Source organism: Thamnophis sirtalis, unplaced genomic scaffold (assembly GCF_051295495.1).
Source record: "Thamnophis sirtalis isolate CommonGarterSnake01/CBP01778 unplaced genomic scaffold, rThaSir2_p1.2 scaffold_2, whole genome shotgun sequence".
NCBI classification, from domain to species: Eukaryota; Metazoa; Chordata; class Lepidosauria; order Squamata; family Natricidae; genus Thamnophis; species Thamnophis sirtalis.
In genome coordinates, this window is record NW_028261382.1 from 61265573 (window position 1) to 61289718 (window position 24146).

Below are 24146 nucleotides of genomic sequence, written 5' to 3' on the forward strand. Positions count from 1 at the left end.
ACAGCAAGCAGCTCGTGTCTTCCAATGTTTCGACTGTTAACACAAACACACAAAAAAGAGGCATAAAAATCTCTTCCATCTTCCCGAAAAGCTGCTGTTAAGAATCCCTTTCTCCTCCCCTCTGGGAAAAGGGGGTGGAAATTTTTTTCTTTCTTTCTCCATCTCTCTTTTTTCTTTTCCAACTTCCCCTCCTCTCTGGCGTGCATCTCATTCACCCGCTCTCCTCCTCATTCAACCTTTCCCGCCCTCACACCCCATCACCCACCGGGCATTAAAAATAAATAAATCGTGCCAGGCATTCCAAAAGAAGAAGAATCGAACCGCCCAAAAGAGTCGGGGTACCACACTCCTGGTCCACTAACCTGTTTGAGTTCGGCAGGCATGGATGCAATCCAGAAAGGGGAGAGTATCCTTCGGTGGTGGTGGTTGGGTTGGGTTTTTGGGGGGGGGCAATAAATAAATAAATAAGCCCTCTGTCGCTGCCCCTTAAAGTCCTCCCCCTCTTCCCCAATGAATTCAGTTTGCAGGCAGGGTCTTAGGGGAGAAATGTTGGGGGGGGGAGAGAGGAAGGAGAGGAGGAGAGAGGGGAGGGACAGCCCCCGGGAAGCTGAGTGCTTTGACAATCTCAGCTTCTCACTGCCTGCCTCTCTGTGTTTGTAGCGGGGAAGGAGGGAGGGAGGGAGGACCAATCGGAGTTGGAAGAGAAGGTAGGGGAGGAGGAGGAGAAGAGGAGGAGGAGGAGGAGGGTGGGGGTCCCTTTCTTTGGCTGCCCCTGCCTTGTTTCGTGCCAGAAGAGGGCCCCCGTTGTGTGATTGTTGCAGGCCAGGGGGCTTGGCCTTCCGGACTGGACGGAGGAGGAGGAGGATGCGAGGATCGAGCGAAGGGGAGGGGAGCAGCCCCAAACTGACAGGCGCAGCTGGTGGCAGCCTCCAGCCCACACCGGCCAGCCAGAGGTAGCTGTGGCAATCTCTCGGCAGGACAGCGGAAAAAAGCACCAAATCTGATTCCCCCCCCCCCTGTCTCTCTTCTTTCTAATTTTCCCGAGAGGAACACCCTTGGGAGGACCAGCTGAGGATGGGAATGGAGAGCTTCCAAGCTCTGAAACTTTTTTTTCCCCACGTGGGGAAGAGAAGGCCGTGTTTAGCACATGAGCGGGGGCGGGAGGTCGGTTTATTTGTTAGACCGCCTTGATGGTTTGGATTTTTTTTTAGCTCAAGGTGCTGAATGTATCCAAGGCAACTTCCTTCCTGCTACTTCAACCCACAACGACAGCCCTGTGAGGTAGGTTGGGAAGAGAGAGAGAGAGAGAAAGGGACTTAGCCCAAATTCACCCAGCTGGCTTTCACGCCTAAAATGGAACTAGAACTCACTGTCGCCTGGTGATTGGTGCAAATTCATCCCGCCAGCTTTCATGCCTAAAGTGGGACTAGAATTCACAGTCTCCTGGTGATTGGCCCGAAGTCACCCAGACAGCTTTCATACCTAAAGTGGGATTAAAACTCAGAATCTCCTGGTGATTCGTCCAAAAAATCATCCAGCCGGTTTTCATTACTAAGGTGGGACTAGAACTTACTGTTGCCTAGTGCAGTGTTTCTCAACCTTGGCCACTTGAAGATGTCTGGACTTCAACTCCCAGAATTCCCCAGCCAGCATTTGCTGGCTGGGGAATTCTGGGAGTTGAAGTCCAGACATCTTCAAGTGGCCAAGGTTGAGAAACACTGGCCTAGTGATTGGTCCAAAGTCACCCAGCTGGTTTTGATGCCTAAAGTGGGATTAGGACTCACCAACTCTTAATTTCTAATCTGGTGTAATAACCACTAGACCAAACTGGCTCCGATTAGGATGAGAAATGCTAATTGTAATCAACGAATCAATCAATCCGGAATATCCTAATCTTCCTCTGGAAGTAACCCAGGATGATGAACAGGACAAGAGCCAAGGTGGCGCAGTGGTTAAATGCAGCACTGCAGGCTACTGCTAGATCAGCAGTTCAGCGGTTCAAATCCCACCGGCTCAGGGTTGACTCAGCCTTCCATCCTTCCGAGGTGGGTAAAATGAGGACCCAGATTGTTGGGGGCAATATGCTGACTCTCTGTAAACCGCTTAGAGAGGGCTGAAAGCCCTATGAAGCGGTATATAAGTCTACTGCTATTGCTATTGCTATCCTCCTCCTCCACCCGATGCATATAATTTCATTAAGTCACCAAGACCAAATAACACCAATAACATTGGAGAAATCAAAAGTTCCAGAAGTTCACCATCTAAGCATTAAAATAGTCAGCTGTATTTACACCTGGCTCCTTCATCTGACATTGCAAAAAGAATTCCCCAATATTTGCTGCCATCTTTCTCTAATAATTTCCAAATGGCTGATCGTGACTGAATATCAGGAGATACTGATGGAGACAAAGGATTCCCGTCCTGAGGGGCTTTTAAGTAAAAACTATGTTTTTCCTCAAGTTTTTCTACAACTGAAAACTTTTAAAAGTAAAACTAAAGTATTATGGTGAAAATTGTGAAAAATGATGAAAAAAGTAAAGTTCTACATTTAGGCAAGAAAAATCAAACACACAGGTACAGTATAGGTGGTACCTTGCTCAATAATAGTAACCATTGAGAGAGATCTTGGAGTCCTAGTGGACAACCATTTAAATAGGAGCCAGTTGTGTGCAGCAGCTGCCAAAAAAGTCAACACAGTTCTAGGCTGCATTAACAGAGGGAGAGAATCAAGATCACATCAAGTGTTAATATCACTTTATAAGGCCTTGGTAAGGCCACACTTGGAATACAGCATCCAGTTTTGGTCACCACAATGTAGAAAAGATGTGGAGACTCTAGAAAGAGTGCAGAGAAGAGCAACAAAGAGGATTAGGGGACTGGAGGCTAAAACATTTGAAGAACGGTTGCAGGAACTGGGTATGTCTAGTCTAATGAAAAGAAGGACTAGGGAAGACATGATAGCAGTTTTTCAATATCTCAGGGGTTGCCCCAAAGAAGAGGGAGTCAAGCTATTCTCCAAAGCCCCTGAAGGCAAGACAAGAAGCAATGAGTGGAAACTAATCAAGGAGAGAAGCAACCTAGAATTAAAGAGAAATTTCTTGACAGTTGGAACAATTAATAAGTGGAACAACTTTCCTCCAGAAGTTGTGAAAGCTCCAACACTGGAAGTTTTTAAGAAGATGTTGGATAGCCATTTGTCTGAAGTGGTGTAGGGTTTCCTGTCTGAACTAGACAGGTCCCTTCCAAATCTGTTATTCTATTCTATTCTATTAATGGTGGCTCCGTTGCTAAGACGCCGAGCTTGTCGATCAGAAAGGTTGGCAGTTTGGCGGTTTGAATCCCTAGCACCGCATAATGGAGTGAGCTCCTGTTTCTTGTCTCAGCTTCTGCCAACCTGCCAGCATTAAAAATGCAAGTAGAAAAATAGGAACCACCTTTGGTGGGAAGGTAACAGTGTTCCATGAGCCTACAGCATTTAGTCATGCCAGCCACATGACCATGAAGACGTCTTCAGACAGCGCTGGCTCTTCGGCTTTGAAATGGAGATGAGCACTGCCCCTAGAGTCGGGAACAACTAGCATATATGTGCGAAGGGAAACTTTACCTTTAAAGTATTAAAAGAATGCCCAGCTCTGGGTGTTTTAACTTCTCTGTTCCCTGGATTCTATAGTGCACTGGGATCGCGTCCAGAAAATTGGATTCAGGTCCTTAGCTGGGTACTTCTTCGGAGGGAATCTATTAGATGCTTTCGATAACTTTAAAAGCCGCGCCTGCTTAAATGATTTTATGAAGCTTTTAATTACTGTTAGTGCAAGTTCTTATAACAATTGCAAGGACCGATGCTTTAGGAAGGGAAGGCTGTCTCAGATTCTATGATGCAAGCCTTTCTTTTTAGCCTTATAGATAATCCTCGGCTTATGACTATCATTGGGAGCAGAATGTCCATTTTCAAGCCAGGCGATCGTTAAGTGAGTCACGGTTGATTTTACGACCTTTTTGGTTGTTAAGCGAATGACAGCAGTTAAAGGAATCCCACGATTGTTAAGTGAATCCAGGTTTCCCCATTGACTTTGCTTGTGAGAAGGTGACAAATGGAATGGACTAGAATATAGGTAAAGGTTCCCCTCGCACATATGTGCTAGTCGTTCCCAACTCTAGGGGGCGGTGCTCATCTCCGTTTCAAAGCCGAAGAGCCAGCGCTGTCCGAAGACGTCTGCATACACATGTGGCTGGCATGACTAAACGCCAAAGGTGCACAGAACACTGTTCCCTTCCCACCAAAGGTGGTCCTTATTTTTCTACTTGTATTTTTAATGTGCGTTCGAACTGCTTGGTTGGCAGAAGCTGGGACAAGTAACGGGAGCTCACTCCGTTACGTGGTGCTTAGGGATTCGAACCGCCGAACTGCTGACCTTTCTGATTGAGAAGCTCAGCATCTTAGCCACTGAGCCACCTTATAGCCCTTATAGCAGTGTTTTTCAACCTTGGCAACTTGAAGATGTCTGGACTTCAACTCCCAGAATTCCCCAGCCAGCGAATGCTGGCTGGGGAATTCTGGGAGTTGAAGTCCAGACATCTTCAAGTTGCCAAGGTTGAAAAACACTGCCTTATAGAATATAGAATAATGATTTCGTTATAGCAATGGCACTTAGACTTATATATCACTTCATAGTGCATTTTGCAGCCCTCTCTAAGCGGTTTGCAGAGTCAGCCTATTGCCCTACAACAATCTGAATCCTCATTTTAGCGACCTCGAAAGGATGGAAGGCTGAGTAAACCTGGAGCCTGGTGAGATTTGAACTGCCGAACTGCAGCTAGCAGTCAGCTGAAGTAGCCTGCAGTCCTGCACTCTTAATCACTGTGCCACCCCGGCTCTTGTAATAGTGTACTATATTAATCTATTTGATTCTTTTTGTTCATTTTTATTCTTTTAAATTTAGTTTCCTATTCCTTAAGCTGCCTTAGGCAAATGGGCAGCAATATATATTCAATAAATAATAATAAATAATAATCATAATAACTGCGGCAAGAAATGTTGCAAAACAGGGCAAAACTCACTTGAACACAGGACATAAACATCGGCAATAAAACACGAGAATGAAACAAAGCAGATCATTTGATTAATTTTCCAAAAACTTCCCCACCCCTCCACCCTATAAGTTGAAATTAAAAATATATTATTAAGAGATGATAGCATCATTGTCAATGCCAAGGGAAATTAAAAATATCTCCTTCGGCAAAGAGGAAAAAAAAAACCCAAAACAATGAGTACTCTGGGTAGCTGGATTTGGGGAAGATATTCTATAGCTGAAGGACCATTATCAAAGATTTATTATATTAATCATTTAAAGCACCAGCTCTACCACAGAAATGTCTCTAAATCAGGGAACGTCCTGCGGGATAAACATTGATAAATATAAGAAAATCCAGCAACTACAAATTGCATTAAGAAAATGCCTCTCTTCTAGCAATTATTAGCCAACATTTTAAGCCCTCTTTGGTTACATATTCAACCCCAGATCGGTATTTTGGGTTGTTTTAGGCGGGCGGGCAGGCAGGCAGGCAGGCAGATAGACAGACAGACAGACACAGATACAGATATCTATCTATCTATCTTTTTATCTGTCTCCATTCCTATGCTTATGTGTGTGTGTGTGTGTCTGTCTGTCTTTCTATATCTATCCATCCATCAATCCATCCATCCATCCATTCCTATTCATTCTATCTATCTATCATCTATCTATCTATCTATCTATCTATCTATCTATCTATCTATCTATCTATCTATCTATCTATCTATCTCCCCATGCCTATGCCTGTGTGTGTGTCTATATTCATCCATCTCTATCTATCTATCTATCTATCTATCTATCTATCTATCTATCTATCTATCTATCTATCTATCTATCTCCCCATGCCTATGCCTGTGTGTGTGTCTATATTCATCTATCTCTATCTATCTATCTATCTATCTATCTATCTATCTATCTATCTATCTATCTACCTACCTACCTACCTACCTACCTACCTACCTACCTATCTATCTCTCCATGCCTATGCCTGTGTGTGTGTCTATATTCATCCATCTCTATCTATCTATCTATCCATCCATCCATCCATCCATCCATCCATCCATCCATCCATCCATCCATATCTATCTATCTACCTATCTACCTATCTACCTATCTATCTCTCCATGCCTATTCCTGTGTGTGTGTGTATATTCATCCATCCCTATCTATCTATCTATCTATCTATCTATCTATCTATCTATCTATCTATCTATCTACCTACCTACCTACCTACCTACCTACCTACCTACCTACCTACCTACCTACCTCTCCATGCCTCCTGTGTGTGTGTCTGTATCCATCCATACCTATCTGTCTGTCTGTCTGTCTATCCATGCTTATTCCTGTGTGTGTCTATATCCATCCATCCATCCATCCATCCATCCATATCTATCTATCTATCTATCTATCTATCTATCTATCTATCTATCTATCTATATCTCTAATTTCTAGCTACAAGGTCAGGTTTTTAGAGTTTAAAAAAAGATATAACTGATGTCCAGGGTGACACATGGCCATTAGCATTTTGATCCACAGCTACCCAGAACCTGCTGGGTGTGTGAAACGGAGTTTGTTTAGCCTAAGTAAACACCGGCGGCTTGTTAAAATTCAGGTCTTTTGCTAGCTTGAGGAAGATTCAGGTCACTCTGCTTGCTGGCGGAACAGAAATCAATATATTGCGGACTTCCCTTTCGCTCACCCACCCACACACACACACCCAAAAAAGCAAGTAAAAATCCATTGCAAACTCAGCTACCTTTTGGGCACAACGTTTCTCAACAGATGGAGAAAATAGATTTATAACTAGCCGAGAAAGAATAATAAATACAGAGAGGTTCCTTTTTTTCCCAGGAAGACCAGTATATTAGGTTAATTCTGAAGCTGGAGACAATAAAATTTGATTTAGCCTACTTCAGTTTCCATTTCCTCAAGCAATGACTCCATGTGCCTAAAGCAAAGAAAACAATACACGACTCTTAAAGATATTTACACACTCCACTCTATCGGGAATTGGCGTGGAGGTTTAACAACACACATATAGTAATTTAAACAAGAGACAACAGCTTTGTTAGAAAAACAGCAAAGGACGGGAAAACAGCGCGATACATTAACCAGCAAGGCTTGGTTTTAAAAAGCTAAAGGAGAAATGAATTCTTTGCAATGAAATGTTGCAGGGAGAATAGGAGCAAACAGCCTTAGAAAGGAGATACGGCAAAATCAAGAAATGGTTCCACCTTAGCGTACTTCCTCTCACCAGGTGACATGGAGAAGTGACTCACCTGAGCATCTCAAGAGACTGACAAGTGGATTACTAAGCAGTTTCTCCTCCCTCCCCTTCCCACCGCCCCCTGCGATCCTTAGGGACCTTCAGATGTATTGGAAATTCTTGAAATTCTGCAGGCACCAAATTGCAAAAGACTGCTATAAAAATAGCGTTGCCTTGTAGAAGACATAGAAGTGGGTCATTTTAACAGCACAAGAGCTGGGCAACCATTCTCTGGAACAACCAACCATTCCTTATTCTCAGTTGTTATCAATATATTCTCCCCCAGATGTGTTGCGTTCACAACCCCCAAAGTCTACAGATGATAGAAATGAAAGCCTACTTAGGATCACCAATATGGCAATTGTTGCTAGAATTGCTGGTAGCAGTATTAAGGTAAAGGTAAAGGTTCCCGTCGCACATATGTGCTAGTCGTTCCCAACTCTAGGGGCGGTGCTCATCTCCGCTTCAAAGCCAAAGAACCAGCACTGTCCGAAGACGTCTCCATGGTCATGTGGCCGGCATGACTAAACGCCGAAGGCGCAGAGAACGCTGTTACCTTCCTACCAAAGATGGTCCCTATTTTTCTACTTGCATTTTTTACCTGCTTTCGAACGGCTAGGTTGGCCAAAACTGAGACAAGTAATGGGAGTTCACTCCGTTACATGGTGCTAGGGATTCAAACTGCCGACCTTTCATATTGACAAGCTGAGCCTTAGCCAATGAGCTACCCCTTCCCAATAACCAATATTAACATACTTATTATTAATGAAAATACTCCATAAGTAAGCCCATTCTCTGGAACATGGACTGTGCTCATGTAACCATCTAGATAATGCATAAAACAGTCATAAATATATAAGTATACTACTTGATGTTGCCTGATTATTAACATTTGGGTCAAGCTCCATTCTTCTTCTAGCAAACCGAAGGTGTGAATCAACAAAGCACTGTTGTCCGTTGTTGCTCTGGACCTGATCATCCATGAAAGTCCTTGGTGTTCTCTGAGCTTGGTGATTTTCTCGTAGGAGTTTCATGACCCAACTAGGTAACAACATCAAGTGCTAGAAGGGGGGTGGATTCTTCTGATGATTAGACCTATTTGGTAATGAACCTTCTGCAAGAAAGCCACCAAGCTCAGAGAGCACCAAGGACCTCATTGTTCAATCCTAAACTACAAATATTCTCTTCTACTAGTAGCTGGTCATCTTCCAAGCCTTGCAATCAAGCCATCTTTGCCACCTTAAGGGTCAGCCCATCCAACATCCAAGGAAACAATGGTCATTCTGTGCTCATTTTATTTGCTCACATGATTAAAACGATGGAAACAGCAGAAGTGGTGCGGTGGCCTAGAGGGGGAGCTCTCACCTCGCAATTGGGAGGTGGTGAGTTCGATCCTAGGTAGTGGCAGATATTTCTCTCTCTGGGCACGATGAGAATATATATCTGTTGAACAAAACTCCACCCTGGCGATAGGAAGGCATCCGGCCAGTAAAACACTCAGCTCCATTCAGTTGCCCAGACTCCACCCTACAAGGGATTATGGGGGTCGTTAAATGATGATGATTAAAACGAATGGAAATAGCAGAAGTGGCGTGGTGGCCTGGAGGTGGAGCTCTCACCTCACAGTCAGGAGGCTGTGAGTTCAATCCATAGGTAGAGGCAGATATTTCTCTCTCTGGGAAAGATGAGAATATATATCTGCTGAACAAAACTCCACCCTGGCGACAGGAAGGCATCCGGCCAGTAAAACACTCAGCTCCATTCAGTTGCCCAGACTCCACCCAGCAAATGATGATGATGATTATAATGATGGAAAGGACGAATCCTAGGGAAAGACCACACCATTTTAACCATTAGGGCATGTCAATCTGTGGGGTCAAAAGAGAAGAGCAGGTCCGTTACCTGCAGAACCAGCTGCTGCCAAGCAGTCGCTAGGGGCTGCCCACTGCCAATGTTGCAGACGTTTATGCGATCCGAGGGCTGGTTGGCCCGCTCGAGTTGCAGGGAGACGTTGCGGCGTTCTTCTTCCAGGGCTCGGGTGAGCCGCTCAAAGCGAGCCTCCTGCTCTTTGACAGAGGCCAGGATGCTCGCTGCGGATCGGATATCATAGTCATCCATGGTTGTTGGGATCAAAAAGTCTGGCTTGGTCACTGATAGGGCAAAGGACGAAAATTAGGGTGACACAGGAGTAAAATGGCAGAGTTGTCCAACCTTGGCAACCTTGTGGACTTCACGTTTCGGCCCAGCTCCCCAAACACAACAAACCCTCTGAAGTCAACTCAAAAGATTCCTTTATTAGGAACGCCGGCAGCCCCGGCAAAAAGTTTCTCTCTCTCAACCCAAGCTAACAAGTCTGTCTGGCAGGGAGATGGATAGTTGTCTGCCCACATCTGTTCATCTCTGCTCCCTGCCTTTTATCCCCAGAGCTAGGGTGGGGCCTTGCTAGCAGCAATGGCTCTTCTGTCCCAAGGACCGGCCCATAGATTTTCACTACTCTCTTCTCCTCTGCCTTCTGCACATCAGGCACTGGACCCAGCTTTTCCTCCTCTTCCTCATCAGCCACCTCCAGTCCTGTTGACTCTCCATCTGAGGGCTGAAGGACGGCCCAGGCTCCACCTCTGTCTCTCTCTGTCTCTCTGTCCCTCTCTCTGTCTCTGTCTCTCTCTGTGTCTCTCTTTCTCTCTCTGTCCCTCTCTCTGTCCCCCTCTCTCTCTGTCCCCTCCTCTCTGTCCCTCTCTCTCTGTCCCCCCCTCTCTCTCCCTTTGTCCCTCTCTGTCTCTCTCTGTGTGTCTCTCTCTCTGTGTCTTTCTGTCCCTCTCTCTGTCTCTCTGTGTGTGTGTGTCTCTCTGTCTCTCTGTCCCCCTCTCTCTGTCTCTGTCTCTCTGTCTGTCTCTCTCTCTGTCTCTCTGTCTGTCTCTGTCTCTGTCTCTGTCTCTCTTTCTCTCTCTCTCTCTCTCTGACAGCCCAATTCCCTCTTCCCCCTTGGAGCTCTCGGGTTGCCTTGATGCTGACCTTGACTCCCATGCCTCCTCCTCCTCCTCCTCCTCCTCTGATTCGACTGCTGGAGGGGCCGGTGGCCAACAGTCACAACACTTCAACTCGACTTACAACCATTCTTTAAGTGACCATTCAAAGTTACAACAGCACTGAAAAAAAGGAGCATTTTTTACACTTACAACCGTTGCAGCATCCCCACTTGCAACTGGCTCATCTATATGATGGTCCCAGGATCACGCTGTCCCTTTTTTGCGACCTTCGGACAAGCACAGTCATTGGGGAAGCCAGAATCACTTAACAACCGAGCAACTAACTTAACAACTGCAGGGATGCAGTTAACACCCGGGTCAAGGAAGGATATAAAATGGGACAAATGAATTCTGGGAGCTCGAAGTCCACAGGTCTTAAAACATCACCAAGGTTGGACCCCTCTGACATAGATAAAAGTCGCCCAACAAGGCAACTCAAAAAACACTTCCAAATTTTAACGATAGAATCTAAGATATGTAACCAAACCGAAGCGGAACACTTCACACCACATGCTGCAAAGTGCTTCAGAGACGAACAGCAAAATGCAATTGACAGACCAAAAAAAGGATAAACTTGTTTCCATGCTTGCATGCCGTTATGCAGGAGTGAAATCCAGTTGGTTCTGACAGGGTCTGGAGAACCGGTAGCAGAAAGTTTGAGTAGTTCCGAGAACCAGCAAATGTCACCTCTGGCTGGCCCCACCCCATCTATTCTCTGCCTCTGGAGTCCCCGCTGATCAGAAGGGAATGGGGATTTTGCAGTATCCTTCCCCTGGAGTGGGGCGGAATGGGGATTTTGCAGTATCCTTCCCCTGGAGTGGGGTGGGAATGGGGATTTTGCAGTAACCTTCCCCCTGGAGTGGGGAGGGAATGGGGATTTTGCTGTATCCTTTCCCCTGGAGTGGGGAGGGAATGGGGATTTTGCAGTTCCTTTCCCCTGGAGTAGGGAGGGAATGGGGATTTTGCAGTATCCTTCCCCTGGAGTGGGGAGGGAATGGGGATTTGCAGTATCCTTCCCCTGGAGTGGGGAGGGAATGGGGATTTTGCAGTAAGCTTCCCCTGGAGTGGGGAGGAATGGGGATTTTGCAGTAAGCTTCCCCTGGAGTGGGGTGAGAATAGGGATTTTGCAGTAACCTTCCCCTGGAGGGGAGAGGGAATGGGGATTTTGCAGTATCCTTCCCCTGGAGTGGGGAGGAATGGGGATTTTGCAGTAACCTTCTCCTGCCACGCCCACCAAGCCACGCCCAAAGAAACGGTAGTAAAAAAAAAATGAATTTCACCACTGCCGTTACAGGAAAAGAAAGATCAATTAAAGATCTTTTTGCTATGGTCAGGAATGTGTGCTGAGGGCTCAACTGCCTCTGATCTGGCTGGTCTCTGGTCCGTACTCTTTTTTCCATGTACCAAGGCCATTCTCACACAAGTACACAGCTTCACAAAAGGCCTCAGTTGGGTAAAGCTGGCTGCACAGGAGTAAAATTCTCCCAAGAATCAAGAAAGTGGAGTGGTTGGAATTACAGGTGGTGCTCGACTTACAACTATCCATTTAATGACCATTCAAAGTTAGAACAGCACTGTTGTGGCCCGCCAGCAGATTCAGACAGTGAGGAGGTTGAGGGGGAATATGGGACTATCCTGGAGTCTGGGGAAGGCTCTGATGAGGGCTCTGTGTCAGAGGCAGAGAAGGCGCCAGGGCTGCCTGACAGTTATCAGCTGCCATCAGAGTCAGACATCAGTGGGCCAGAAGAACAGCTGGAGCCTGTTCCCAGGATGCGCATCTGCAGAGTTGCCAGAAGAAAAGAACATCTAAGAAATCAGGGTCAACTTGGGAATAAAGCCACAGGTGAATGGTGAATGGCCCCTCCCATAGAGAATAAAAGAGGAGCGAAAGGGGAGTGGAGTTTGCAGGAGACGATTAGTTCAATTCATTAGGGTGAAGATCTGTTCCTGAGTTCTTGCCAAGTAATTGCTGTTACAGTGTGGCGTTTGGAAGATATCAGCCTGGCAGTTCTCCAAGCCTGATAAAGTTGTGAAATCTCTTGAAAGACTTTTGGCCGGGACTTTGCTGCAGAGGAATTCCCTTTAACCTAAATAAAAGGGGTTTTATCGGGATGAGGAGTCGGCTTCATGCTTTTGGGAAGTCGAGGTCAGAACAAGCACTGCAAAAGATGACTTCAGAAGCCTGTTTCACACTTACGACCGCTGCAGCATCCCCAAAAGTCACATGATCAAAATTCAGATGCTCATCAACCAACTCATATTTATGACGGTTGCAGTGTCCTGGGGTCACGTGATCCCCTTTTGCGACATTCTGACGAGCCAATCCATGGGGAAGCCAGATTCATTTTACAGCTGTGTTACTAACTTAACTATTAGCAAGTGGTTGACTTAACAATCATGGCAAGAAAAGTCAGACAACGGAGCAAAACTCACGTAAGAAATGTCTCACTTAGCGACAGAAATTTGGGGCCCAATTGTGATCATTAAGTCGAGGACTACCTGTAAAATCAAGTGATGAGTAGGCCCTGGTTCAAATTTCCCTTTGCTTTCAACGCTCACTACATGGAGTAAAGCTACTCATTCATTCCGTCCCATTGTTTAACTCTCTTTGGAAGTCTGCTGTGAAAGGAGCATGATGAGAAGCTATTTAAAGTAGGATGGTTATAACAGTTGTTCATTCGGAAAAGGAACTTACTAAATTCTTCTTGGAAAGATGGATGAGACTTTTCTGCAACGTCTTCGCTAATTATTTTCTGATTATTCATCCAGGTTCAGCTAACTCAGTTCTTATCTGCTTTATCATTAGTAACTAAATGAAGAGACTAGGAAATGTCAGCCACAAATCTACTTAGAAGAATTTGAAGTTAAATCTGTGGGTTACGCTGTGCTATTTATACATTTAACACCTTCAAAAATTTGGGGAAAAGCCAGTTTTGGTATATAAAAGCTTTCTGTTTTCTTCCCTACAGTCTTGCCCCTGAACTAACTATCCTCTCAGATGGTTTGTATAGCTAGATTTAATGAGATTATATTTTATCAATAAAGGGGGATGACAAACTTATTTTGAACAGTCAGTCGGAATTAATGGGAGTCCAATTTGGGTATCAGAATTCTGTATGTCAAAGCCAGAAAATGGGACATTCCAGGCATCTAATAGCAATAGCACTTAGATTTATATGCCACTTCACAGTTCTTTCCAGCCCTCTCTCTAAGCGGTTTTACAGTCTCTTGCCCTCCAACAATCTGGGTCCTCGTTTTACCAGCCTTGGAAGAATGGAAGGCTGAGTCAACCTTGAGCCGGTCAGGATTGAACTCGTGGCAGTCAGCAGAGTTAGCCTGCAATACTGCAGGGAGGGAGGGAGGGAGGGAGGGAGGGAGGGAGGGAGGGAGGAAGGAAGGAAGGGCACTAATAATAGACTTATATACTGCTTCACAGTGCTTTACAGCTCTCTCTAAGCGGTTTACAGAGTCAGCCTATTGCCCTCAACAATCTGGGTCCTCATTTTACCCACGTCAGAAGGACGGAAGGCTGAGTCAACCTTGAGTCTGGTGAGATTCGAACTGCCAAATTGCAGGCAGTCGGCAGACAGCAGAAGTAGCCTGCAGAACTTCACTGTAACCACTGCGCCACCGCGGCTCTAAAGTATGTAATCTTTTGTTGCTCTGTGGCATTTGTAAAAAAAAATGAACTTAATTACTAAGCCAGTGTTTCTCAACCTTGGCAACTTGAAGATGTCTGGACTTCAACTCCCAGAATTCCCCAGCCAGCATTTGCTGGCTGGGGAATTCTGGGAGTTGAAGTCCAGACATCTTCAAGTTGCCAAGGTTGAGCAACCCTGTACTAGGCAGTGAAACCTTATATAGGTGGCATTCGACTTACAACAATTTGTTTATTGATAGTTCAAAGTTACAACAGCACTGAAAAAAGTGACCAGTTTTCACACTTTACGACCGCTGCAGAATCCCTATGATCACCTGATCTAAATTCAGACCCTTGGCAACCGATTCATATTTATGACGGTTGAAGTGTCCTATGTGATTCCCTTTTGTGACCTTCTGACGAGCGACGTCGATGAGGAAACCAGATTCACTTAACAAACGTGTTATTAACTCAACGGCTGTGGTGATTCCCTTAACAACGGTCTCTCTTAGCAACAGAAATGTTGGGCTCAATTGTGGTTGTAAGTCAAGGACTACCTATAGTTAGAACCGTGCAGATCTTAAGTAGCATTCCAGGGCATGCAACATTCCCCTCATGCAATTTTGGAAAAACATGCATTGAGGAAGGGGAAAAAAATACACACCTAAGAAGGTTTAGGAAGGTCTTTGTGTTAAGAAGGTTGGGACATCACACATTAATCTCTAGAGGAAATGAAGCCACAGACAACCTTAAGCAGAAAAAGCTGTAAAGAAAGAGAGAGGAAAAAAGAGAGAGAAAAAGAAGAGAGGTTAGTTGGCAAGGCGTTAGTAAGATTACGCTCCGTTGTTTCTACATGTTTTAGTTCACCAAAGAAGATTAGCTGCAGACAGGGGAGAAAATGAACAAAAACTATAGAGAACAAGGAGTTTAGAGTTTAGATCTGCAGAAAACAAAAACAATGGCTACCAACCTGCCTTCCATTGAGGACCTGCACACTGCAAGAGTTAAAAAGAGGGCTGTGAAAATATCTACAGACCCCTCGCATCCTGGACATAAATTGTTTCAACTCCTACCTTCACAACAACTCTATAATATAGGGCTTTACACACCAAACTACTAGAACAATGAGACACAAGGATAATTCCCCCCCATGCCATCATTCTGCTAAACAAATAATTCCCTCAAATAATTTACTAAGACTGTATTACTATTATTCTTCTCTTCCTTCCTAGTATCTATCTCTCCCCACTTATGACTATAACCATGTTGCTAGTATCTCTCAATTTATATTATTTTATTTGTTTACTAGTATGACTTGATAGACTATCACTAAATGTTGTATTTTTTTATTCTTGGTGAATGTATTTTATTCTCCTTATGTACACTGAGAGCATATTATGCACCAAAGACAAATTCCTTGTGTGTCCAATCACACTTGGACACATTTACCCCATAACAATAATCCTGTCAGTTGGGTTGGGTTGAGAGGGAGGAACTGGCCCAAAGTCACCCAGCTGACTTTAATGACTAAGGCAGGACTAGAACTCACCATCTCCTGTGATTGGCTCAAAGTCACCCAGTCAATTTTTATAACTAAGCAAGACTAGAACTCACCATCTCCTGGTGATTGGTCCAAAGTCACCCAGTCAGCTTTCATGATAAGAAAGACTGGAACTCACCATCTCCTGGTGATTGGTTGAAAGTCAGCCAACTGGCTTTCATGACTAAGGAAGGACTAGAATTCACCATCTCCCTGTGATTGGCTCAAAGTCACCCAGTCAGTTTTTATAACTAAGCAAGACTAGAACTCACCATCTCCTGGTGATTGGACCAAAGTCACCTAGTGAGCTTTCATGACTAAGGAAAGACTAGAACTCACCATCTCCTGGTGATTGGCCCAAAGTCACCCAGCTGGCTTTCATGGCTAAAACAGGACTTGAACTGACGCTCTCCTGCTTTCTAGTCTGGTGCCTTAACTACTAGACCAAACTGGCTTTCTATATTGGGTGTCCCGTCCCCCCCCCCCCCGCCTCCCTGACTACATTATCATAAACATCTTGAGAACTTAGAACTAGTCTTTTGCCTTTTGTTGTCTTCTGTAGTAATGTAGAGATTCCTTTCTGGGTGATACCATCAGCTCTGTTTTGTTACTTGAGAGCCCCCCCCCCCAATTTAGCGGAGTGCTGAGTGAGCTATTAAGGAAGTCATTATTACATATTCTTCTGAATGTGTCTCCTTGCAGAGTCCAGCAAATTCCATTTCCAAGCTAAGCTCCTTTCTCCTCTGCTCCAACTGGAGAGACCTTTCTTTTTGCTTCAATGGCCTTTGCTCTCAATTCCTCCTCTAATTTGGCTGATTATCAACAATCCCACACCAATGAAAAGCGGCGGACAAAAGACGGCAATTTCAATGCAGACACAAGACAGACAGTCACAGTGTGGTGATGTCAGAAGAAATCAAGGGGGGGAGGAAGGATCAGGGAAGGGTTTTTTGTTTAAGGTAGACACACATACCCACACTCACACCCCAAAGTAATCCGTGAAACAAAGAGTTCAGCCAAGGAGAGATTGAAGAGAGAGGAAATGTCTCGATGAAAAAATAATAATAAAAGGGGGAAATATCCCCCAATTTAGGAGGGAAAAAAGGTTGGGGGTTTCGTTTTTAATTTCGACTGCATAAGTTAGTCCATGAAATTTATCCCTTGGCAGAAAAACAGGAATCATTTTACACCGTACAGAGTTGAGAACTGCAACAACTACTTTTGCAGGAGAAACGCAGAAGACTGGCTCAATGCATCCATGAGCACCAACTGGCAGTCAGAAAACATGGTGGTAATTCTTTGATTTCACAAACATATAAACAGATTCGACCACAGTTTCAATGGGGGAAATGTGACCCTCCTAGACCAGGCCAAGCCCAAGAACACCGGGGAATTTCTAGAAGCCTGGCACTCGGACAAAACAGCTGTCAAATAGACTCATGGACATGAACAACATCTATAGCCGTGATGGCGAACCTGTGGCACGCATGCCAGAGGTGGCACGCAAAGCCCTCTCTGTGGGCACACATGACATCGCCAATTGCTCTTCTGGTTTCCGGCGTGCACATGTGCAGCAGCCGGCTAAGCGCCAAAAAATGGCCTGAAAAAGGCCAAAAAAGGACAGTTTTGGGGTGGTTTTCTGGGCCTTTTTTCTGGCCATTTTGTTTTTCTGGTGGAAAAACAAAACCGGCCTTAAAATGGCCCCCAAACCAGTCAAAAAACAGACCAGCTGGTCTTCAGGTTTCCAATGTTCCAATGCATGTGAAGACCTGCTGGCTGGCATATATGCGCATGCGGGAACCCCAAAGACCACCTGGTCGGTGCATGCCAGTGGTGGGATTCAAACAATTTAATAACTGGTTCTCTGCCCTAATGAAGGGCTGGGTGGGCATGGCTCAGTGGTCATGTGACTGGGTGGCCATGGCCAACTCAACGTCACTCACGTCAATGGACGCTTCACCTTAGCAGTTAAAATGTAATAAGGGTTAACGGGAGAGGCAGTTTCTGTAAGCAGGGCAATAAAGATTAGGATAGAAATAAAACCAGAATGTTTCCTTCCTGCCTTCCTTACAGGATTAGCCTTGTAAAGTAGAAAGAAACAAAAGGAGATTTTTTTCCAACAACCAGTTCTCCAAACTGCTTAAAAAGTTAACAACCGGTTCTCCCCGACTAGGTGCGAACTGGCTGAATCTCACCACTGGTGCACGCATGTGCACTGGTCAGCTGGTCTTCATGTTTCTAGCGCTCCAGTGCATGCACATGCATGCACAATCCGGTTTGGGCACTCGATGCCAAAAAAGGTTGCTATCACTGATCTATAGACTATGCAAAAGTGACAAAGATTCCAGCACCTCTCCATTAGTAATCAGCACTCCGATCAGCAAAGATTAAGTCCAAGGTTAACTTTAGACCAACAATCAAGTAAACAATACCCCGATCGGGAAACTGTCAAAGAACCATCAGTAAACAAACAAACCAAAGAATCTCTAAGACCCCCACTCACCCATCCAGACAGGTAAATCACCAGAATATAAACTGACAGCAAATTGCACTCCTTACTAGCACTGATGAGGTTACGTAGTTGGGTCATGAAATGTCTACAAGAAAACAAGCAAGCTCAGAGACCACTAAGGACCACACAGTCATCGTCCTCCTCAACTGTACAAAACCCACTCCTTCTAGCACTGATGATGTTACCTGGTTGGGTAATGAAAGTGTGCAAAAAAAGCAATCAAGCTTAGAGAGCACCAAAGTTCCCACAGTCCACCTCCTGCTCCTGCTCCTCTCTGCAGACCTCCCTCCCTTCTAGCACTGATGATGTTACCTAGTTGGGTCGTGAAATGTCTGTAAGAAAACCACCAAGCTCATGCATCACCAGAGACCCCACAAGGTTGGGGACCCCTGGACTAGATGACCTACAAGGTCCCTTCCAACTGTTAGATTCTGTTAGATTCTGTTAGATTCTCTTGAGCTGCTAACCAGTATATGCATGAATTTCATCCTAGCAATAGCAGTTAGACTTATATACCGCTTCATAGGGCTTTCAGCCCTCTCTAAGCGGTTTACAGAGTCAGCATATTGCCCCCAACAACAATCCGGGTCCTCATTTTACCCACCTCGGAAGGATGGAAGGCTGAGTCAACCCTGAGCCGGTGAGATTTGAACAGCCGAACTGCAGAACTGCAGTCAGCTGAAGTAGCCTGCAGTGCTGCATTTAACCACTGCGCCACCTCGGCTCCTGATTTTTTTAAAACAAGAAATTCCAATCAGTGGGAATGAACATGGGCTTACTTAGGTACTAAAGCATCCCCTCTCCCCCCCACCCCCCCCCCATGGAGATCAATGTTATTCAGTTTCTAAATAAAGATCTTCACTCAGTTCAAGAGGCCATAGGAAGCAACTAAAACCACTTAGCTTCACCAAGGTTTACTGAAAACCGTCGCAAATCATCATCTCTCATAAATGTTTACTGAGCCATCCATAAAACCAAGAACAAATGTTTGCTTGGCTCCATTTCTGAACAGCACAGAGTAGCATGGATTAAGCATACAGTAAATCAAATTATGTGCTGTCAATCTTCTCTCCAGCCACGAAACTTGCCCGCGTGCTAAAATATGCTCAGCGACAAGACCAAAGAGTCAAATCTTTGTATGCCAAGAGTTATTTTCTCCTCAAAATCGTTATCATGATCAAATGCACCTTTGAATCTCAATTCTCCAAGACGTCAGCAAACCTGTTTAGTAGTTGGCTATTATCATTATTAATTACCATAGCTATTTCTTCAGACCTGATGAGACCACAACTAGAAGCAGGGGTCACAAACCTTTTGGACCTCAGGGACCACTAAATTCATAATTTTAATTCCCGTGGACCACTAATATGATCTGCCTAGTGACTGGCTGGGTGGTCATGTGATTGGGTGGGCGTGGCCAACTCGATGTCACTCACCTCCAGGGGCGCTTTGCCAGCCTCTATTCACCCCGCCCTCCCAGCCACTCCTCACCTGCCCGCCCGGGTTCCTTGGGGTCCCAACAGGAAGCAGTTGTTGGAGCTAAGCAGCCACCATGAGAAAGAGTTGGCAAAACAGCTGAGTTCAAATTGGATCTGGCTGAGAAAGAGGCTCAGCAGAAGCACCTCACTGAGGACTACCAGCATAGGCTTTCCAAACAGAGGGAAGACCTGTGGGAGTGCAAGGCCAGGTGCCGGCGCCTGGAGGCTCAGCGGGATGAGTTGGTCAGCCAATTCCAGGCCATGATGCAGTCCCACTGGAACAAGGCCCTCCGGCTCTTCCCCACCAGCGGCACTTCCCTCCAGCCTTCGCCCAAAGCCCCCCACCAGTAGGCTGAAGCAGACCTCAAGTCAGAATTTCTGCCCCCCCCCCTCCGACCCACACAAAAAGACCCCAAAGGGGGAGAGTCTGCAGCAGCACAAACATTCATTGCACGTATCAGACCCAGGGGCCATAGTTTGGAGGGCCCCTAATTTAGTGCAATATAAAAAATGCAAATAATTTTTATGCGTTCCACCCAAATTTTCTCACGGACACCCAGTCGGTGACCGCTGATCTAGAATATTGTACATGGTTCTAGACACCACACTTCCAGAACTGCAAGAGATGACCAAGGTGAGGCTGAGGTCAAATGCATCATCAGTTTAGAGTTTCTACATCCCAGTCAGAAATCCAAGTCCAACCCACCTTTGAAGTCCATTGCCTCTTATCTGGTGCCAATTTGCCTTGACCAGTTAAATTAATTATTAATTGAACAATTAACAGTGAAACAGTGGAAAGTCTTGCCTTGGAAATTGTGGGTGCTCCATCCCCGGTTTAAGATTTTTCATAGTTGGATCTTCTGCGCCAAAATAGACATTTCCACCAAAATAGATGTTCCACTACTGAGAGAACATTCTTCCATATGCTGACGAAGCATGCTTTCATTTTCCCCCCCATTTATTTCTCCAGCTTATCGTCTCCAACTTTGGAGTGTTTAGGCTGAAGTTCTTCCAAAATTGCATTCAAGTATATGTCTCTCTTTCTCTCTGTGTTTGTGTATGTGTATGCATGTACGTATGTATGTATGTAAAGGTAAAGGTTCCCCTCGCACATATGTGCTAGTCATTTCCAACTCTAGGGGGGCGGTGCTCATCTCCGTTTCAAAGCTGAAGAGCCAGCGCTGTCCGAAGACGTCTCCGTGGTCATGTGGCCGGCATGACTCAATGCCAAAGACGCACTGAATGCTGTTCCCTTCCCACCAAAGGTGGTTTCCGATTAACCAGCTCAGCGTCTTAGCCACTGAGCCACCACGTCCCTTAGGTATGTATGTATGTATGTATGTATGTATGTATGTATGTATGTATGTATGTATATACACACATACATACATATACACACACATACGTATATGTATACTTGTGTGTTTATGTATGTGTGTATATATATACAAACATACATGCATACATATGTACACACACATACACATATAGATACATGCATACACACACACATACAAACACACACACATATACATAGATACCGGTACACACACACACACACACACACACACACACACACACACACACACACACACATTTTACGTAGATTTTCATGGGTACAGATATGCAGGTCTTGGCGTAATCCTACATGGGAAAAGACCTGAATACGCCAAGACCTGCATATATATACACACACACACAAACACACACACACACATATATATACACACAAACTCGTCCCACATGTACATATGCATACATACATAGATACATAGATACATAGATAGATAGATAGATAGATAGATAGATAGATAGATAGATAGATAGATAGATAGATAGATACATACATACATACATACATACATACATACATACATACATACATACATACATACACAAAGAAAGCTCTACGTGAAACCAAAGCAGAACGCACAGGCGTCTTCATGCAGACTTAAGAGACACAAAATTCTGTGTGGGCTTCACAACAGATGTGTCAAAGACACATACCAAGATGAAGAATTAATTGATACTATAAATAGCCTTGTGCAAGCATTAGGAGCACAAAAGGGCTTAGCATCTTTATCTACAAACCAGAATCTGGCTGCAGTTAATTGCTGAGGTGAACTTGAATGCTAAGAAAATCCTCCACCAGAGGACAAGGAGAAAAAAGAGATCCTGTGTGTGTGTGTGTGTGTTTGTGTGTAATTTCAGCCAATCTGACCAATTTCGTTGTATTTAAGTACAACGACAGTAAAGATGATCCTTATCATTTGATTCTAAATCGCGGGGGGGGGGAGGTCTCTGCCGTTTACCTCAGAAAAGAACACCACATGGCTAATTAGGTCCAGAGAGAACCTGAGGAAAAGCGTTTGATGTGGGGTTTTTTTTCCCTTCACACCTCACAAAACCTGTCGCTGGTTCTTTTCCCTCGTGCAATTACAAGGAAAGCAGGAGGCGGCTCCTGTCCCCCCCCCTCAAGAGATTTATGAGGGCAGCTTCTATTTCTACTCTAGGGAGTAATTTATTTATTTTGTTTCCTCATATCCCACCTTTATTAGTTTTATATAAATAACTCCAGGTGACAAACATATCCAAAACTCCTTTTTGTCCTCCTATTTTCCCCACAACGACAATCCTGTGAGGTAGACTGGGCTGAGAGAGCGGGACTGACCCAAAGTTCACCCAGCTGGCTTTCATGCCTAAGGTGGAACTAGAATTCACAATCTCCTGGTGATTGGTCCAATGTCAGTCAACTGGCTTTCGTGCCTAAGGCGAAACTAGAATTCACTGTCTCCTGGTGACTGGCTCAAAATCACCCAACTGCCTTTTGTTCCTAAGGTGGAACTAGAATTCACAGTCTCCTGGTGATTGGTCCAATGTCACTCAACTGGCTTTCGTGCCTAAGGTGGAACTAGAATTCGCTGTCTCCTGGTGACTGGCTCAAAATCCCTAACTGCCTTTCCTGCCTAAGGTGGAACTAGAATTTGCTGTCTCCTAGTGACTGGCTCAAAATCGCCCAACTGCCTTTTGTGCCTAAGGTGGAACTGGAATTCACTGTCTCCTGGTGACTGGCTCAAAATCGCCCAACTGCCTTTCATGCTTAAGGTGGAACTAGAATTCGCTGTCTCCTGGTGACTGGCTCAAAATCCCCAACTGCCTTTTGTGCCTAAGGTGGAACTAGAATTCGCTGCCTCCTGGTGACTGGCTCAAAATCCCCAACTGACTTTCGTGCCTAAGGTGGAACTAGAATTCGCTGTCTCCTGGTGACTGGCCCAAAATCACCCAACTGCCTTTCATGCCTAAGGCGAAACTAGAATTCACAGTCTCCTGGTGGTTGGTCCAATGTCACCCAGATAGCTTTCACGGGCTTAAGGTGGGACTAGAACCCCCAGTTTCCCACTTTCTAGCCTGGTGCCTTCATCTCTAGACCAAACTAGACAATGCAAAGATATCTATCTGGGCAAAACTGATAAGACAGAAGCAATCCAGAAGGTGAGGCGTTTTGTCCCTCTGCTGTCTAGTAACACTTACTAACAGGGAGAAGACAACAATGCCCCATGAACAGAGTCTATCTGTTGTTGTGCAGATAATTACTTTAGTCCGGCAAGATTCTTTCTATGGGTGAACAGCAATAAAGAAACTACTCAGAAATAATAGTTTACGTGTCATTCCTAAGGCCTGATGGGGGTAGATGAAAACACTCCCTCCTGTCGCTGCTGTAGGTCGATCCAGAAGATCCCTTCGCTTCTGCTTCACCCCAAAAAGCACAACTGCATTACAATATAGCATTCCTCCTTGTCAGGATCCATTCATTCTATTCCTCACCCCACAGATTTCCTGCCTATCTTCACAACCAGCTAGCCAGCCTTGCCGAGTGCCTTTTTTTGGGGGGGGAGGGTCCACCCCCCCCAAAAAAATTGCAAACTTCAAGTCCATCCCTGGCTTGCAACGCCTTCTCCTTGCATTCAAGTCAACAAGTCTGGACCTAATCAATCAACACAATAACCCACAATTTGGGAGGAAGAGAGAAGAAGGATGTGCTGCTGGACTATCAGAACAAACTGGAAGGCAATTAATGTCCAGCTTGTGACCAAAATATCGATCTTGTGCAGAGAGAGCTGAAAAGAGGAGGGAGTGTGTGCTTGTGTGTGTGCGCGCGCGCGCACAACTCCCGTCTTGAAGAACAGGGTGATTTTTTTCCCTTTTTTTGAGGTTGCCCGTTTCTTTCTTTCACAGCGCCAGCCAACAATCGCAGCGTGAAGCAAATGTACAGTGTCTCCTTAGTTGTCGGGAATCGTCCGTCTTTTTGCACACAGGCGTTCAATGGCCTGAGAAGCAGATCCATTCTCAATGACAGCTTCTTCCAAGCCTCCTCATCGGACATGATAGATTCTGGATCCCGCTTTTCTTAGCAGCAGCACCCAACAAAAGAGGCTTTGTAGCGCTGGCTGCCAATTTGCTCCTGGGTTCAATTCAAAGTGCCATGTTGTCACCCTCAAAATCCTACATGGTTTGGGATCAGGTTATTTGAAGGAACATCTTTTCCCAGTCACATCTAGTGGTGGGTTTCAAAATATTTTAGAACCTCTTCTGTAGATGTGGCCTGCTTTGT

The 24146-nt window shown here is 45.1% G+C and overlaps 1 protein-coding gene across 8 annotated transcripts in view; it reads right to left on the reverse strand.

Moving 5' to 3' along the window:
* The window catches only part of ARVCF (ARVCF delta catenin family member), a 317630-nt gene that overhangs the window by 191034 nt on the left and 102450 nt on the right, over positions 1–24146 (reverse strand). For 6 of the 8 annotated variants that reach the window (XM_087705749.1, XM_087705751.1, XM_087705748.1 and 3 more), the window contains exons 4-5: positions 14669–14767; positions 9241–9488 (exon numbers count right to left, since the gene is read on the reverse strand). The exons of 1 other annotated variant lie outside the window; for it this stretch is intronic. In XM_087705749.1, the coding sequence (XP_087561875.1) occupies positions 9241–9456 (216 nt within the window). In that variant the 5' untranslated portion in view covers positions 9457–9488; positions 14669–14767. Of the gene's footprint in view, positions 1–362; positions 657–9240; positions 9489–14668; positions 14768–24146 lie in introns of those variants that run through there. One more of the 8 variants, XM_087705754.1, reaches the window with a different exon arrangement.